The sequence below is a fragment of the Pristiophorus japonicus genome, chromosome 11, assembly GCF_044704955.1.
Source record: "Pristiophorus japonicus isolate sPriJap1 chromosome 11, sPriJap1.hap1, whole genome shotgun sequence".
In the NCBI taxonomy this organism is placed as follows: Eukaryota; Metazoa; Chordata; class Chondrichthyes; family Pristiophoridae; genus Pristiophorus; species Pristiophorus japonicus.
The window spans coordinates 86,115,258-86,133,760 of record NC_091987.1 but is presented as its reverse complement, the minus strand read 5'-3'; the positions used below and the strand labels follow the sequence as shown (position 1 = coordinate 86,133,760).

At 44.1% G+C, this 18,503-nt stretch overlaps 2 protein-coding genes across 3 annotated transcripts in view; one reads left to right on the top strand and one right to left on the bottom strand.

The window, feature by feature from the left end:
• The window catches only part of rpl24 (ribosomal protein L24), a 257,054-nt gene that overhangs the window by 16,377 nt on the left and 222,174 nt on the right, over positions 1-18,503 (bottom strand). The window lies entirely within an intron of this gene.
• Positions 1-18,503, top strand: part of cep97 (centrosomal protein 97) — a 126,075-nt gene that overhangs the window by 7,666 nt on the left and 99,906 nt on the right. For both annotated transcript variants that reach the window (XM_070892989.1, XM_070892988.1), the window contains exon 2: positions 12,985-13,127. In XM_070892989.1, coding sequence (XP_070749090.1) covers positions 12,985-13,127 — 143 coding nt within the window. The remainder of the gene's footprint in view (positions 1-12,984; positions 13,128-18,503) is intronic.

Sequence of the window (18,503 nt, the reverse complement as noted above, 5' to 3'; positions counted from 1 at the left end):
TTGATGGGATTGAAGACTGATAAATCCCCGGGGCTTGATAGTCTGCATCCCAGAATACTTAAAGAAGTGGCCCTAGAAATAGTGGATACATTGGTGATCATTTTCCAGCAATCTATCGACTCTGGATCAGTTCCTATGGACTGGAGGGTAGCTAATATAACACCACTTTTTAAAAAGGGAGGAAGAGAGAAAACGGGTAATTATAGACCAGTTAGCCTGACATCAGGAGTGGGGAAAATGTTGGAATCAGTTATTAAGGATGAAATAGCAGTGTATCTGGAAAGCAGTAACCGGATCGGTCCAAGTCAGCATGGATTTATGAAAGGGAAATCTTGCTTGACAAACCTTCTGGAATTTTTTGAGGATGCAACTAGTAGAGTGGACAAGGGAGAACCAGTGGATGTGGTGTATTTGGACTTTCAAAAGGCTTTTGACAAGGTCCCACACAAGAGATTCATGTGCAAAATCAAAACATGGTATTGGGGGTAATATACTGACGTGGATAGAGAACTGGTTGGCAGGCAGGAAGCAGACAGTTGGGATAAACGGGTCCTTTTCAGAATGGCAGGCAGTGACTAGTGGAGTGCCGCAGGGCTCAGTACTGGGACCCCAGCTCTTTACAATATACATTAATGATCTGGATGAAGTTATTGAGTGTAATATCTCCAAGTTTGCAGATGACACTGAACTGGGTCGCGATGTGAGCTGTGAGGAGGACGCTAAGAGGCTGCAAGGTGACTTGGATAGGTTAGGTGAGTGGGCAAATGCATGGCAGATGCAGTATAATGTGGATAAATGTGAGGTTATCCACTTTGGGGGCAAAAACACAAAGGCAGAATATTATCTGAATGGCGGCAGCTTAGGAAAAGGGGAGGTGTAACGAGACCTGGGTGTCATGGTTCATCAGTCATTGAAAGTTGGCATGCAGGTACAGCAGGCGGTAAAGAAGGCAAATGGTATGTTGGCCTTCATAGCTAGGGGATTTGAGTATAGGAGCAGGGAGGTCTTACTGCAGTTGTACAGGGTCTTGGTGAGGCCTCACCTGGAATATTGTGTTCAGTTTTGGTTTCCTAATCTGAGGAAGGACGTTCTTGAGGGAGTGCAGCGAAGGTTCACCAGACTGATTCTCGGGTTTGCTGGACTGACATATGAGGAGAGACTGGATCAACTGGGCCTTTATACACTGGAGTTTAGAAGGATGAGAGGGGATCTCATAGAAACATATAAGATTCTGACGGGACTGGACAAGTTAGATGTGGGAAGAATGTTCCCGTTGTTGGGGAAGTCCAGAACCAGGGGTCACAGTCTAAGGATAAGGAGTAAGCCATTTAGGACTGAGATGAAGAGAAACTTCTTCACTGAGTTGTTAACCTGTGGAATTCCCTATTGCAAAGAGTTGTTGATGCCAGTTCATTGGATATATTCAAGAGGGAGTTAGATATGGCCCTTACGGCTAGCGTGTATCAAGGGGTATGGAGAGAGAGCAGGAAAGGGGTACTGTGGGAATGATCAGCCATGATCTTATTGAATGGTAATGCAGGCTCGAACAGCCGAATGGCTTACTCCTGCACCTATTTTCTATGTTTCTATGCTCCCTATATTTGATGATGTTGATCTAACAGGACAGGAGGTCCTATTTCATGATTTCTATTAAAAATTGATTTTTTTTTAAAAGCCTAAGAAATATCGTAAGACTGTTATTTTCTGCTATAAAAATGAGTGCTTTGAATCAAAAGTACACTTTTCTTCCTCGGAGCATTGTATCAACTATTTTAAAAAAAAAAACATTTTGTTTGATTTCTACTTATGCGGTTTGGTGTCAATTTTTGTCTCATATCACTCCTGTGAAGCACCTTGGGATGGTTCACTATGTTAAAACCGCTATGTAAATACAAGTTGTTGATTTTACTTCTACCTGTTCTGAAGGTGGCAACGTTTGCTGAGGAAGGGCATTTTGATGCCATCAGCCCTCTAGCAGTTTGTCCAAGGAACATTCTTCATGTGAATCAATAATGGCGAGCTTCATTGATGATGCTGATCCTTTTCTCATCTGACATCCACAGTTTCCAGCAGGTGTCATTGGAGAGTACTGGCTGATTTTCTCTTTTCGTTGAGTCCCTGCACTCCAAATGTCAACCTGGTAAATTCTCAACTCCATCACAGCCATGCTCCCAAGATGATGTGCCCAAAACTAAATACAACATTTCAATTCTATGTAACTGCAATAGTGTCAGTTTGGCTCTATTCCAGCACTCTCCTCCGAATCCAGTTACCAGTTGAAGCTCTACTTCGTGATCTGAGCATATATCATTTGGACTATATTGACCATAGACAGCAAAGTAGCCAGGATGGAAAATGTAGGTTGTGCAGCGTAGTGAGGCAAAATGTTTTAGCAGCCTATATTTTGACAATTGCACATATACGCTACGAATGCAAAGCAAATGTGCATATATTTAGCCAGCCCACCCTTCCCCTGGTGACTGTGACCGGCCCCTCCCCTGTAGCCTCACCCGCTCCGGTTGCTGTGCTCCCAGGCACTTCCGGTGCCGACAATCCAGCAGCATGAGCCCATCTGGAAACTCAAACAATCGGCACATGTGCAGAAAGACCATCCAGTCACGCAAGGGCAGTGAGTCACTCTGGCCATTGAACAAGTTGTTTAATTTAGCCTGAGAGCCACGCCGTTTTGGAGCGTGGGCAGGAACATCAGCAGGGCCCAGATACAGAGGAGTGGGAAGGTAGGGGCGGATAAGGGGTGAGTGTATGTGGCGAGATGCGGTGAATGCTTATGGCGGAAGAGCGATGAGAGATCGTGGTGGAAGTGCGACAGATGAGGGTACAGGGCCCAGAGGCAGCATGGGCCGGCCCACACTGCGATATGTGTGCGTACTAGGTCCGTGCAGCAGTGCAGGTCTCCAGTCGTCCTGGTTAATCCTTGCCACTGGATAAAGGCCTACCTCTGTCAAGCCCGTGTAGTGGCTGGTGTGCAACGGTCACCACACATTAAAAAAAATTCACGCACAGGCATCTTCCACCCCCCCTCAACTGGAGTTCAGGATTGAAACACTTGTGAACTCGTGGAAGCAAGTCATCCTCGTTCGAGGGACCGCGTATGATGAGAGCCGCAAACTGACGGCTATGGGTGTACACTCATTGCCCAGGGGCACACCTTGGGGACGAATTTGTGAACCAGGGACTCCTCTGGGGATATTGTTTGCCTGGGGACACAATACCTAATCTGGGGACTGTCCCTGGAAAACCGGGATATCTGGTCACCCTAATTTGCACTGACACTTCAATGCCATGTGCTGCATTATTGAAAATGCCATTTTTAACATCAGATACTAAACCCCGGTCCTGTCTGCCAGTGTACTTTTCAAAAGAAGAGAATTTGCATTTAAATTGTGCCTTGCATGTTTTGTCGACATCCAAAAGCACTTTACAGCCAATTAAGTACTTTTGAAGTATGGTCCCTTTCCTATTGTAGGGAAACATGACACACCAAATTATGCACTGCAAGATTCCACAAACAGCAATGAGATGAATGACCAGTTACTGTTTTTGGCAGTGTTGGGTGTGGCACACATGTTGACAAGACACCGGGAGACCATCCCTGCTTTTCTTCGAATAGTACTATGGGATCTTTTGCAGCCACCTGAATAAGCAAATGGGGCTTTGGTTTATTGTCTCATCCAAAAGATAGCACCTCTGCAATGCCGTATTGCATTAGTGCTGCACAGAAGTCTCGGCCTACGTTATGTGCTCAAATCTGCGACCTTCTGACTCGGAAATAAATGTGCCAAGGCTGACGTGACTGAAGAAGAGTATGAGGTTTCTGTTAACATGCTGGCCAACATTCATCTTTCAATCTACACCGCTTGACATCTCTTGCACCAAAAAAACAATAGACCTGAGAGTGATTTAAATGGTGAAAAGCTGGAAACAGTGGAGGTCCAAAGAGATTTAAGAGTCAATGTACACAGATCACTAAAATGTAGTAGTCTGGTGCAAAAAATAATCAAAAAGGCTAATGGATTGTTAGCCTTTATAACTAGAGGGCAAGAATATAAAGGGGAGAAAGTTTTGTTGCAGCTATACAAAGCCCTGGTTAGAGCACATCAACAGTACTGTGTCATCATCATAGGCAGTCCCTCGGAATCGAGGAAGACTTGCTTCCATTCTTAACATGAGTCCTTGGGTGGCTGAACAGTCCCAGTCCCTGTCACAGGTGCGACACAGTTGGTCGTTGAGGGTGGGATAGGTTTGCCGCATGCTCTTTCCGCTGCCTGTGCTTGATTTCTGCATGCTCTCGGCAATGAGACTCGAGGTGTTCAGCGCCCTCCCAGATGCACTTCCTCCACTTAGGGTGGTCTTTGACCAGGGACTTCCAGGTGTCAGTGAGGATGTTGCACTTTATCAGGGAGGCTTTGAGGGTGTCCTTGTAATGTTTCCTCTGCCCACCTTTGGCTCGTTTACCGTGAAGGAGTTACGAGTATAGCGCTTTGAGAGTCTCGTGTCTGGCATGTGAACTATGTGGCCAGCCCAGCAGAGCTGATCGAATGTGGTCAGTGCTTCAATGCTGGGGATGTTGGCCTGGTTGAGGGCGCTAATGTTAGTGTGTCTGTCCTCCCAGGGGATTTGTAGGATCTTGCGGAGACATCATTGGTGGTATTTCTCCAGTGACTTGAGGTGTCTATTATACATGGTCAATGTCTCTGAGCTATACAGGAGGGCGGGTATTACTACAGCCCTGTAGACCATGAGCTTGGTGGCGGATTTGAGGGCCTGGTCTTCAAACACTCTTTTCCTGTGTACAGTTCTGGGGATCACACCCTAGAAAGGATATATTGGCCTTGGAAGGCATGCATCACAGATTCACCAGAATATTACCCCGGCTCCAAGGGTTAGATTATGAGGAGAGATTAAATAAACTAGGCCTGTATTTTTTTTTAATTTTTAATTTATTTTTGGGATTAAACAAAAAACATTAAACCGTGCCCCCCCCCCCCCCCCCCCCCCCCCGATCTGGGGGAAACACCAACCATTTCCAAGGCTTTTTTCCCTCTTTTTTTTTTCCTCCAAGTGCCCCCTAGGGGAGGGGGACACTAAAAGCACCGGCAATTAAAACAAATTAACTTAAAAACATAAAATCAAATTAAAATTTGGTTGCCGGGCGTGATGATGCACTCCAGTCCCTCCGGTGCCCACCTCTCGTGGAAGGCCGTGAGTGTACCGGTGGACACCGCGTGCTCCATCTCCAGGGACACCCTGGACCGGATGTAGGCGCGGAAGAGAGGCAGACAGTCTGGCTGAACGACCGCCCGTTGCCTGGACCGGCTGATGGCACCCTTGGCCGTGCCCAGGAGCAGTCCTACAAGGAGGCCCTCGGACCTACCCGCTCCCCTCCGCACAGGGTGCCCGAAGATCAGGAGTGCAGCCAGAATTTCAGGAGCAGCCCCTTTAGATAACAAAACAGGGGCTGCAACCTCGTGTACTCAATAAAAACATGGAACACGGGCTCTTCCAGACCGCAGAGATTGCATGCGGCCTGGGAGCCCGTGAACCGGCTTAAAAATTTATTGCACGGCACTGCTCCGTGCACCACCCTCCAGGCCAAGTCCCCGATAAATAGTGGGAGGACCCCCGCGTAGAGTGCCCTCCATCGGGGACCCCCGCCCCCTCCGGACGGCAAGATGACTCGGCCTGTATTCCCTGAATAATAGAAGACTAAGGGGTCATTTGATTGAAGTTTTTAGGATTTTGAAAGGAATTGATATGGTAGATACAGAGAAATGATTTTAGCTGCTGGGGAGAATGTCTAGGACAAGGGAACTTTAACCTTAAAATCAGAACCAGGCCATTCAGGAAAGAAGTTAGAAAACACTCCTTCACACAAAAGGTGGTAGAAGTGTGGAACTCTCTCCCACAAAAAGCAATTTTAAATCCGAGATCATAATTTTAAATCTGAGATCGATAGACTTTTGCTGGCCAAAAGTATAAAATTATATGGAACTAAGGCGGGTGGATGGACTTAAGATACAGATCAGTCATGATTTAATTGAATAGCGGAGCAGGCTCGAGGAGCTGAATGGCCTACACCTGTCCCTATGTTCCTATTTCCTGTTTGCAGAATGTGCTGTGTGCAGATTTGACTGCTACATTTGTTTATGTAACAACAAGACTACATTTCAAAAGTAATTTATTAGTTGTGAAGTGCTTTGTAGCATCCTGAGGAGGTGAAAGCTGCTATGTTAGTGCAAATGTTTTCTTCTGTGCTTTTATATTGATGAAGCCTGGCATCCCATTTGCTTTTTTGATCACTTTTAAAGTCCTATAGTGCCATGGGGGTTTACAGTTGTGAAGACCATTTGATCCATTGTCTCTGTGCTGGCTCTTAGCTAGAGCAATGCAAAACTAATCTCATTGCTCCATGCACTCCCCAAAGCCTTGTACCTTTCTCTGCCTCAAATATTTATCCAATTTTCCCTTAAAATAGTCTTGCTATCTCAAGTCTCTCCTCATATCTATAATTTTCTTGGTGAATCTATGCTATACAATTCTTATGGCTTTAATGTCATTATCTGCAGCCTAGCTAATGTTTTGTACAAATTTATCATTAGTTCTTTACTTTTATACTTCTAAGTGTCATCGATAAATTTAGAATAAATGGGAGGAATTTAAATCCCAAAAACCAGGTGAATTTGGGTTGTGAGAGATTGAAGTTTAAAAAATCTGAATCCTAACCCCAACCTACCTTTAATCCGCCCACATCCGATTTTAATGGAAGCAGAATGGGGAACGGGCAACCAACGCCACCCAGGAGGTGGGTTGGCACTTTACATATGATAATAAGGCTGTGTTGGAGGTTTAACTGTGGCCGACTGAGGTTCCCGATCCTCGGGAATCCTGGCAGCTGTAACGTGGCGAGGATAAACAAACCGGACGGTCTGCACCTGGGCAGGATCGGAACCAATGCCCAAGGGGGAGTGTTTGCTAGTGCTGTTGGGGAGGAGTTAAACTAATATGGCAGGGGGATGGGAACCTATGCAGAGAGACAGAGGGAAATAGAAGGGCAGAAGCAAAAGATAGAAAGGAGAATAGTAAAAGTGGAGGGCAGAGAAACCCAAAGCAAAAAGGGCCACATTACAGCAAGATTCAAAAGGGACAAAGTGTGTTAAAAAGACAAGCCTGAAGGCTCTGTGCCTCAATGCGAGGAGTATTCAGAATAAGGTGGCCGAATTAACTGCGCAGATAGTAGTTAATGGATACGATGTAATTGGCATCACAGAGACATGGCTCCAGGGTGACCAAGGCTGGGAACGCAACATCCAGGGGTATTCAGCATTTAGGAAGGATAGACAAAGAGGAAAAGGAGACGGGGTGGTGTTGCTGGTTAAAGAAGAAATTAATGCAATAGTAAGGAAGGACATTAGCCTGGATGATGTGGAATCGGTATGGGTGGAGCTGCGGAATACCAAAGGGCAGAAAACGCTGGTGGGAGTTGTGTACAGACCACAAAACAGTAGTAGTGAGGTTGGGAAAAGCATAAAACAAGAAAGAAGGAATGTGTGCAATAAAGGTACAGCAGTTATCATGGGCGACTTTAATTTACATATAGATTGGGTTAACCAAACTGGTAGCAATGCGGTAGAGGAGGATTTCCTGGAGTGTATTAGGGATGGTTTTCTTGACCAATATGTGGAGGAACCGACTAGAAAGCTGGCTATCCTAGACTGGGTGATGTGTAATGAGCAAGGACTTATTAGCAATCTTGTTGTGCGAGGCCCCTTGGGGAAGAGTGACCATAATATGGAAGAATTCTTTATTAAGATGGAGAGTGACACAGTTAATTCAGAAACTAGGGTCCTAAACTTAAGGAAAGCTAACTTCGATGGCGTGAATTGGCTAGAATAGACTGGCAAATGATACTTAAAGGGTTGATGGTGGATAGGCAATGGCAAACATTTATAGATCACATGGATGAACTTCAACAGTTGTACATCCCTGTCTGGAGTAAAAATAAAACAGGGGAGGTGGCTCAACCGTGGCTAACAAGGGAAATTAAGGATAATGTTAGATTCAAGGAAGAGGCGTATAAAATGGGCAGAAAAAGCAGCAAACATGAGGACTGGGAGAAATTTATAATACAGCAGAGGAGGACAAAGGGTTTAATTAGGAGGGGGAAAATAGAGTATGAGAGGAAGCTTGCTGGGAACATAAAAACTGACTGCAAAAGCTTCTACAGATATGTGAAGAGAAAAAGATTGGTGAGAACAAACGTAGGTCCCTTGCAGTCGGACTCAGGTGAATTAATATTGGGCAACAAAGAAATGGCAGACCAATTGAACAAATACTTTGGTTCTGTCTTCACGAAGGAAGACACAAATTACCTTCCGGATGTACTAGGGGACCAAGGGTCTGGTGAGAAGGAGGAACTGAAGGATATCCTTATTAGGCGGGAAATTGTGTTGGGGAAATTGATGGGATTGAAGGCCGATAAATCCCCAGGACCTAATTGTCTGCATCCCAGAGTACTTAAGGAGGTGGCCCTAGAAATAGTGGATGCATTGGTGATCATTTTCCAACAGTCTATCGACACTGAATCCGTTCCTATGGACTGGAGGGTAGCTAATGTAACACCACTTTTTAAAAAGGGAGGGAGAGATAAAACGGGTAATTATAGACCAGTTAGCCTGACATCAGAAGTGGGGAAAATGTTGGAATCCATTATTAAGGATGAATTAGCAGCGCATTTGGAAAGCGGTGACAGGATCGGTCCAAGTCAGCATGGATTTATGAAAGGGAAATCATGCTTGACCAATCTTCTGGAATTTTTTTGTGGATGTAACTAGTAGAGTGGACAAGGGAGAACCAATGGATGTGGTGTATTTGGACTTTCAAAAGGCCAAGGTACCACATAAGAGATTGATATACAAGATCAAGACACATGGTATTGGGGGTAATATACTGGGGTGGATAGAGAATTGGTTGGCATTGTGGAAGCAGAGAGTCGGGATAAACGGGTCCTTTTCGGAATGGGAGGCAGTAATTAGTGGAGAACCGCAGGGCTCAGTGCTGGGACCCCAGCTCTTCACAATATACATGAATGATTTGGATGAAGGAATTGAGGGTAATATCTCCAAGTTTGCAGATGACACTAAACTGGGTGGCGGTGTGAGCTGTGAGGAGGATGCTAAGAGACTGCAGGGTGATTTGGGCAGGTTAGGAGAGTGGGCAAATGCATGGCAGATGCAGTATAGCAGTATAATGTGGATAAATGTGAGGTTATCCACTTTGGTGACAAAAACACGAAGGCAGAATATTATCTGATTGGCGGCAGATTAGGAAAAGGGGAGGTGCAACAAGACCTGGGTGTCATGGTTCATCAGTCATTGAAAGTTGGCATGCAGGTACAGCAGGCGGTGAAGAAGGCAAATGGCATGTTGGCCTTCACAGCTAGGGGATTTGAGTATAGGAGCAGGGAGGTCTTACTGCAATTGTACAGGGCCTTGGTGAGGCCTCACCTGGAATATTGTGTTCAGTTTTGGTCTCCTAATCTGAGGAAGGACGTTCTTGCTATTGAGGGAGTGCAGCGAAGGTTCACCAGACTGATTCCCGGGATGGCTGGACTGACATATGAGGAGAGACTGGATCAACTGGGCCTTTATACACTGGAGTTTAGAAGGATGAGAGGGGATCTCATAGAAACGTAAAAGATTTTGACGGGATGGATCGGGTTAGATGCAGGAAGAATGTTCCTGATGTTGGGGAAGTCCAGAACCAGGGGAGGCAGTCTTAGGATAAGGGGTAGGCCATTTAGGACTGAGATGAAGAGAAACTTCTTCACTCAGAGTTGTTAACCTGTGGAATTCCCTGCCGCAGAGAGTCGTTGATGCCAGTTCATTGGATATATTCAAGAGGGAGTTAGATGTGGTCCTTACGGCTAAAGGGATCAAGGGGTATGGAGAGAAAGCGGGAAAGGGATACTGAGGTGAATGATCAGCCATGATCATTGAATGCTGGTGCAGGCTCGAAGGGCCGAATGGCCTACTCCTGCACCTATTTTCTATGTTTCTATGTTTCGATAACCTCAGGGAGCAATCCTTGTGGACCGGGCGCAGCAGGAGTGCTGACCCTCTTCTCTTTCCCCTGGCCCCCTAAGCTCCCCACCATGAGCCCCAGGTTATAGCCTCCTCTCCAGCATTCCCCGTCTGACTAAAAGTCAAGCCTGTCAATCAAGCTAACTACTTGGCGGGGAACTGGTCAGTGACATCACATGCACGCTGTGGAGTTAAAATTCCACAGCGCGTGGGGAGACCCAGACTTCTGAGTTTCCGGTCTGCTATCGGGCCCCCTGCTCCCGGCAGGTCTGAAAGTTCAAATTCCACTTTCTCTATTTCCAAATCTAGGTGCTTTCTTAAATCTTACATAAAGCATTAGTTTCCTGTAAGGGTCATACCTATCTTCTGTAGCATTCCTGCAATACTATTTCTGTCATGTCAGCTTGTCATCCAGTAGCTATATTTATCCTAAACTTAATGAGCCAGAAATTCCTGCCTCCCGGGTTCGTACGGAGTGTGTATGGACTCGGGAAGGCATCACAAAAGCCGGTTTTCAGCGCACAATGCACACGTGCTGAAAACCGGCTTTTCCGATCTGTCAAGCTGGAGCGTGACAGATCCTCTGTATATCGGGAGCGAGGACATTTGCAAGGGCAAGATTGCGGTATTTACCCATATCTTGCCCAGCAAATGTCCTAAAAACTCTTGCGCCTAATAAAAACAGGCGCATAGCCTACTTTCACAGGCATAAGAGTTTTAAAATACACACAAGCATTTTAAAATAAAATTATAAAAACATTTTATTGTTTAAAAACCCTCCCCACTACGGTAAGTTTATTTTAAAGCATAATTAAAAAAACGTTTAAAAATCAGAAAAATATTTTTTTTATAATACATAACTAATTTAAATTAATAAAATATGTGGTGTATTTTTTCTCATTAGTTTTGGAGGGAGGCGGTGGTGGGAGGGTTTCTCCTTCATAATAATGGGAACTCCAACTTCCCTTGATTGGCTGCCCAGAGCCACGTGACTGCAACTCCAGCCCTGCGCACGTCCTGACGTGCACACGCTGTGACGCGCAGTCAGTGGAGGTCTCCGGACCGGGAACTCGCGTGAGCGCAGCAGGAACAGGTAGGTACGCATCTTTTTTAAATTTTCCCCTCGATCGCCCGCGGGAAGCAGCCGACCGGGCTATCTGGGCCAATGCTCTGCATGGGGTCTGTCAGCTTCTGAGTTATTCCTCCAAGGTATGTGGTTCCACAGCGCAACCGGCCTAAAGTTTGTTGAAATCTGGCATTTTGCTTCTCTCCGAACTCTTCAGAATTTTCTCTCTCTCTGTCTAGTGTACTTATATTCTATATTATATTTTTAAATATGTTTTTAACCTTTTATATTGTTTCAAAATAAAAGGTGGCAATGGCTGTTTGGGTTTGTCTTTCTCTCTTTCCCCCTCTTCCCCTTGCCCCTTGACTCCCTTGCTGGCCTGTTGTCCTGGCCAGATCTTTCCATTTCTTGGTGTTATGCTGCCTGTAACCCTGGCTGGATCCCTCCAGTACAAGTGCTCTCACTCTGCTTAATCACTGGATTGCTGCACTGGCTAGATCCCTCTCCCTGTCTGTAATTCTCATGTGAGCAATTTTAGAAATTAACCACATACACTTGCAGAGTAACAGAATGCATTGGAACAAGGATGTACTGTCCCATTATGTTGCTAACCCTTTGAGTATTTTGACAATAATTTGAAAAAACATTCTTGAAAGTGGCACTATTTAGAACATAAGAAATAGTAACAGGAGTAGGCTATACACCCCCTCGAGCCTGCTCCGCCATTCAATAAGGTCATGGCTGATCTGATCATGGACTCGGCTCCACTTCCCTGCCCGCTCCTCATAACCCCTTATCCTCTTATCGTTTAAGAAACTGTCTATTTCCGTATTAAATTTATTCAATGACCCAGCTTCCACAGCTCTCTGAGGCAGCGAATTCCACAGATTTACAACCCTCTGAGAGAAGAAATTTCTCCTCATCTCTGTTTTAAATGGGCAGCCCCTTATTCTAAGATCATGCCCTCCAGTTCTAGTCTCCCCCATCAGTGGATACATCCTCTCTGCATCCACCCTGTCAAGCCCCCTCATAATCTTATACGTTTCGATAAGATCACCTCTCATTCTTCTGAATTCCAATATGTAGAGGCCCAACCAACTCAACCTTTCCTCATAAGTCAACCCCCTCATCCCTGGAATCAACCTAGTGAACCTTCTCTGAACTGGCTCCAAAGCAAATATATCCTTTTGGAAATATGGAAATCAAAACTGTATGCAGTATTCCAGGTGTGGCCTCACCAGTACCTTATATAGCTGTAGCAAGACTTTCCTGCTTTTATACTCCATCCCCTTTGCAATAAAAGCGAAGATACCATTTGCCTTCCTGATCACTTGTACCTGCATACTATTCTTTTGTGTTTCATGCACAAGTACCCCCGGTCCTGCTGTACTGCGGCACTTTGCAATCTTTCTCGATTTAAATAATAACTTGCTCTTTGATTTTTTTTCTGCCAAAGTGACACTTTCCAACATTATACTCCATCTGCCAAATTTCTGCCCACTCACTTAGCCTGTCTATGTCCTTTTGCAAATTTTTTGTATCCTCCTCACACATAGTTTTTCCTCCCATCTTTGTATCGTCAGCAAACTTGGCTATGTTACACTCGGTCCCTTCTTAGAACACATCGAACAAATATTGCATGGTTTTGTACATTTCTGTATTTGCACTTTTGTAATAGAAACAGGGTTTCATATGATTTTTTATGATGTAAGTATACACATGTTGAATGCTGGTAAGAAAGTTGAGTACTTTGTTTAAAGTGTATTCATTTAAAAATTCTGAATAGCATATGTTAATTTAGATTTTTTTTAAATTTAGGTCGTGTAGTTGATTTATCAGGGATGGGATTGCAGCATTTGGATACAGTTTCTCTGTGCCCAACAAATACTTTCACTCTGATTCTGGACAAGAACCAGCTGACTAAATTGGAAAGTGTGGAGAAATGCATCGATTTAGTACAAGTAGGTGGTGTAATTGTTTTTATTTCATGAGAGATTTTAAAGGGCCAGCACCATGGGTTTGGGGGATTTTGCAGTGGTGCTAAATTCTTGCAGTATCCTCTCTGTTTCAGAGTCACTGTTGTGGCTGAGTGGAACATTTATACTGTAACACATGTTATGTGAAGTGCTGGATATTAATTTTGTATTTTGTTAATTTTTAAATAAACATTTGCTGAAATAGAACACTTTGGACAGTAGACTCAATCAGGGAGGTAGTTGTACAATTTCATGTTTCCTTGTAAAGTTACACATAGGTTGCTTTGATATGATCAAGCAGCTCCAATAGAAAAGCAGTTTTGGAAAATCTGAGATATTCAGTTTGTTTCAAAAATTTCATCTCTGATTCTTACTTGGGTCAGGATCTTATTTTGGTTGACTGTACTGTAATATCTTCTTACGACATCATTAAAGCACACAGTCACGATGGCTTCAATTTGGAACTTGCTTTTATTGTAAACATCCCTAGCTGCATTACCACAGTAGTGCACTCGGTGGAGCAATAGTCCACAAGCTGGAGCTCTATATTACATTTCTCCTTCCTTAATGAAGAAGTCGTCATCAACAAAGTAATCATCATACATAACTTGTATGGTTATACATAACAAAAGATATGGACTTATTTTTCCATATTTACAAATCAAACTTAACCACTGGTTTTCTGTTTCAAAGAGGATACCTTCGCTCTTGAACAGAACGTTCCAAACATGGTATCGAACTTGGACTCATTCTAGGCTGAGGCTGGGGAGAATTTTCCTCCAAGGGTAGCCCTTGATCTATATTTGAACTCTCTACAACTTCAGACTGTTTGTCTGCCTGACTCAAATTCGGACTTAAATTCTGGCATTCCCTTGGAGTTGTTTCGAGTACATCTGATGTAGGATTTGCTACTAGTACTCTACTTGTAACAAGACTACTTATCAGAAATAATCACATCATTAAACATCTTCACTAAATATGTGCGAGGACCACATATCTTCACTACTCTTCCTGGTAACCAATTTAACCATTTATGGTGATGGTTCTGCACTCTAACCTTCTGATTTAATTTCACATCTCTCTCTCATTCTACCTCTATCATGATTCTCTTTCTGTCTTAATTGTTTCTCTTCTAACTGCCAAGTTTGGCTTTAACAATTCCTGGGACATTGGAACTGGTTCTGGGGGAGGTGGGACCAGTACAAACGGTCTGCACCTGGGCAGGACCGGAACCAATGTCCTCGGGAGAGTGTTTGCTAGTGCTGTTGGGGAGGAGTTAAACTAATATTGCAGGGGGATGGGAACCTATGCAGGGAGACTGAGGGATGTAGATTGGGGGCAGAAGCAAAAGATAGAAAGAAGAAAAGTAAAAGTGGAGGGCAGAGAAACCCAAGGCAAAAAGGGCCACATTACATCAAAATTCTAAAGGGGCAAAGTGTATTAGAACGACAAGTCTGAAGGCTCTGTGCCTTAATGCGAGGAGTATTCGGAATAAGGTGGATGAATTAACTGCGCAGATAGCAGTTAACGGGTATGATGTAATTGGCATCATGGAGACATGGCTCCAGGGTGACCAAGGCTGGGAACTCAACATCCAGGGGTATTCAACATTTAGGAAAGATAGACAGAAACGAAAAGGAGGTGGGGTGGCATTGCTGGTTAAAGAGGAAATTAATACAATAGGAAGAAAGGACATTAGCTTGGTTGATGTGGAATCGGTATGGGTGGAGCTACGGAATACCAAGGGGCAGAAAACGCTAGTGGGAGTTGTGTACAGACCACCAAACAGTAGTATTAAGGTTGGAGACAGCATCAAACAAGAAATTAGGGATGCATGCAATAAAGGGACAGCAGTTATCATGGGTGACTTTAATCTACATATTGATTGGGCTAACCAAACTTGTTGCAATGTGGAGGAGTATTTCCTGGAGTGCATTAGGGATGGTTTTCTAGACCAATATGTCGATGAACCAATTAGGGAGCTGGCCATCGTAGACTGGGTGATGTGTAATGAGAAAGGACTAATTGGCAATCTTGTTGTACGAGGCCCCTTGGGGAAGATTGACCATAACATGGTAGAATTCTTTATTAAGATGAAGAGTGACACGGTTAATTCAGAAACTAGGGTCCTGAACTTAAGGAAAGGTAACTTCGATAGTTTGAGGTGTGAATTGGCTAGAATAGACTGGCAAATGTTACTTAAAGGGTTGATGGTGGATAGGCAATGGCAAACATTTAAAGATCACATGGATGAACTTCAGCAATTGTACATCCCTGTCTGGAGTAAAAAATAAAACAGGTAAGGTGGCTCAACCTTGGCTAACAAGGGAAATTAAGGATAGTGTTAAATCCAAGGAAGAAGCGTATAAATTGGCCAGAAAAAGCAACAAACCTGAGGACTGGGAGAAATTTAGAATTCAGCAGAGGAGGACAAAGGGTTTAATTAAGAGGGGGATAATGGAGTATGAGAAGAAGCTTGCCGGGAACATAAAAACTGACTACAAAAGCTTCTATAGATATGTGAAGAGAAAAAGATTAGTGAAGACAAACGTAGGTCCTTTGCAGTCAGATTCAGATGAATTTATAATGGGGAACAAAGAAATGGCAGACCAATTGAACAAATACTTTGGTTCTGTCATCACGAAGGAAGACACACATAACCTTCCAGAAGTACTAGGGGACTGAGGGTCTTGTGAGAAGGAGGAACTGAAGGATATCCTTACTAGGCAGGAAATTGTGTTGGGGAAATTGATGGGATTGAAGGCCGATAAATCCCCAGGGCTTGATGGTCTGCATCCCAGAGTACTTAAGGAAATGGCCCTAGAAATAGTGGATGCATTGGTGATCATTTTCCAACAGTCTTTCAACCTTGGATCAGTTCCTATGGACTGGAGGGTAGCTAATGTAACACCACTTTTTAAAAAGGGAGGGAAGAGAGAAAGCAGGTAATTATAGACCAGTTAGCCTGACATCAGTAGTGGGGAAAATGTTGGAATCAATTTATTAAGGATGAAATAGCAGCGCATTTGGAAAGCAGTGACAGGATCGGTCCAAGTCAGCATGGATTTATGAAGGGGAAATCATGCTTGACAAATCTTCTGGAATTTTTTGAGGATGTAACTAGTAGAGTGGACAAGGGGGAACCACTGGATGTGATGTATTTGGACTTTCGAAAGGCTTTTGACAAAGTCCCACATAAGAGATTGGTGTGCAAAATGAAAGCACATGGTATTGGGGATAATATACTGATGTGGATTGGTGAACTGTTTGGCATACAGGAAGCAGAGAGTCGGGATAAACGGGTCCTTTTCAGAATGGCATGCTGTGACTAGTGGCGTGCCGCAGGGCTCAGTGCTGGGACCCCAGCTCTTTACAATATACATCAATGATTTGGATGAAGGAATTCAGTGTAATATCTCCAAGTTTGCAGATGACACTAAACTGGGTGGTGGTGTGAGCTGTGAGGGGAAAGCTAGGAGGCTGCAGGGTGACTTGGACAGGTTAGGTGAGTGGGCAAATGCATGGCAGATGCAGTATAACAGTATAATGTGGATAAATGTGAGGTTATCCACTTTGGGGGCAAAAACGCAGACAGAATATTATCTGAATGATGACAGATTAGGAAATAGGGAGGTCCAACGAGACCTGGGTGTCATGGTTCATCAGTCATTGAAAGTTGGCATACAGATACAGCAGGCGGTGAAGAAGGCAAATGGTATGTTGGCCTTCATAGCTAGGGGATTTGAGTATAGGCGCAGGGAGGTCTTGCTGCAGTTGTACAGGGTCTTAGTGAGGCCTCACCTGGAATATTGTGTTCAGTTTTGGGCTCGTAATCTGAGGAAGGACGTTCTTGCTATAGAGGAAGTGCAACGAAGGTTCACCAGACTGATTCCTGGGATGACAGGCCTGACATATGAGGAGAGACTGGATCAACTGGGCCTTTATTCACTGGAGTTTAGAAGGATGAGAGGGGATCTTATAGAAACATATAAGATTCTGACGGGACAGGACAGGTTCGATGCGGGTAGAATGTTCCCGATGTTGGGGAAGTCCAGAATCAGGAGATGCAGTCTGAGGATAAGAGGTAGGCCATTTAGGACTGAGATGAGGAGAAACTTTTTCACAGAGTTGTTAACCTGTGGAATTCCCTGCCGCAGAGTGTTGTTGATGCCAGTTCATTGGATGTATTCAAGAGGAAGTTAGATATGGCCCTTGCGTCTAAGGGGATCAAGGGGTATAGAGAGAAAGCAAGAAAGGGGTACTGAGGGAATGATCAGCCATGATCATATTGAATGGTGGTGCAGGCTCGAAGGGCCGAATGGCCTGCACCTGTTTTCTATGTTTCTATGAACCTGGTTAGTGGCTGTCATTTGAGAAACAACTTGCTGCCGTTCTACCAGTAATTTTACGAGGAGTACAGCATTACAATAAGTAATTATAAAATTAGCTAATTTGTGGTCCAACGACCACTGCGGTTTCTTTTGGATTTTGATCCAACATTTGCTTGAGAGCAAGTTTTACAATTTGTACAGTACGCTCTGCTACCCCATTTGAAGCAGGGTGGTATGGTGTTTCACACCTTTTCTGCTCGTGAACTGTGCAAATTCTTGTGAACAAAATTGCGGCTCATTATCAGACACAATTTCTTGTAGGAGGCCATATGAAGAAAAAAATCTTTGCAAATTGTCTAGTGTTTTACTTGTTATTTTCCACATTGGAAACACTTCGAATGGTTATCAATCACAATGAACAATTGGTATCCTTCTAGCTCAGCAAAATCTATATGTAACCTTTGCCACACCTGGGGAGACAATTTCCATGGCTGTAATGGTATTGATGGTGGTTTCTTGCTTCCCGATTGACATGTTGTATACTGACTAACGATGTACTCTATATCTTTATCTAGACCTGGCCACCATAAGTAACTGCATGCAGAACCCTTGGTCAAGCACATTCCCAGGTGCTGGTCATGAAGATTTCTTACTAATTTGGACCTGAACTTATTTGGGATAATATTCTTGCACCTCACATGATAGAATGCATACGGGATTGTTTCTTAGAACAGTATGTTACAGAACCTACAAGGGAGCAAGCTATCTTCGATCTGGTCCTGTGTAATGAGTCAGAAATAATAAACGATCTCCTAGTCAAAGATCCTCTCGGAATGAGTGATCACAGTATGGTTGCATTTGTAATACAGATTGAGGGTGAGGAAGTAGTGTCTCAAACGAGCGTACTATGCTTAAACAAAGGGGACTACAGTGGGATGAGGGCAGAGTTGGCGAAAATAGACTGGGAACACAGACTAAACGGTGGCACAATTGAGGGACAGTGGAGGACTTTTAAGGAGCTCTTTCATAG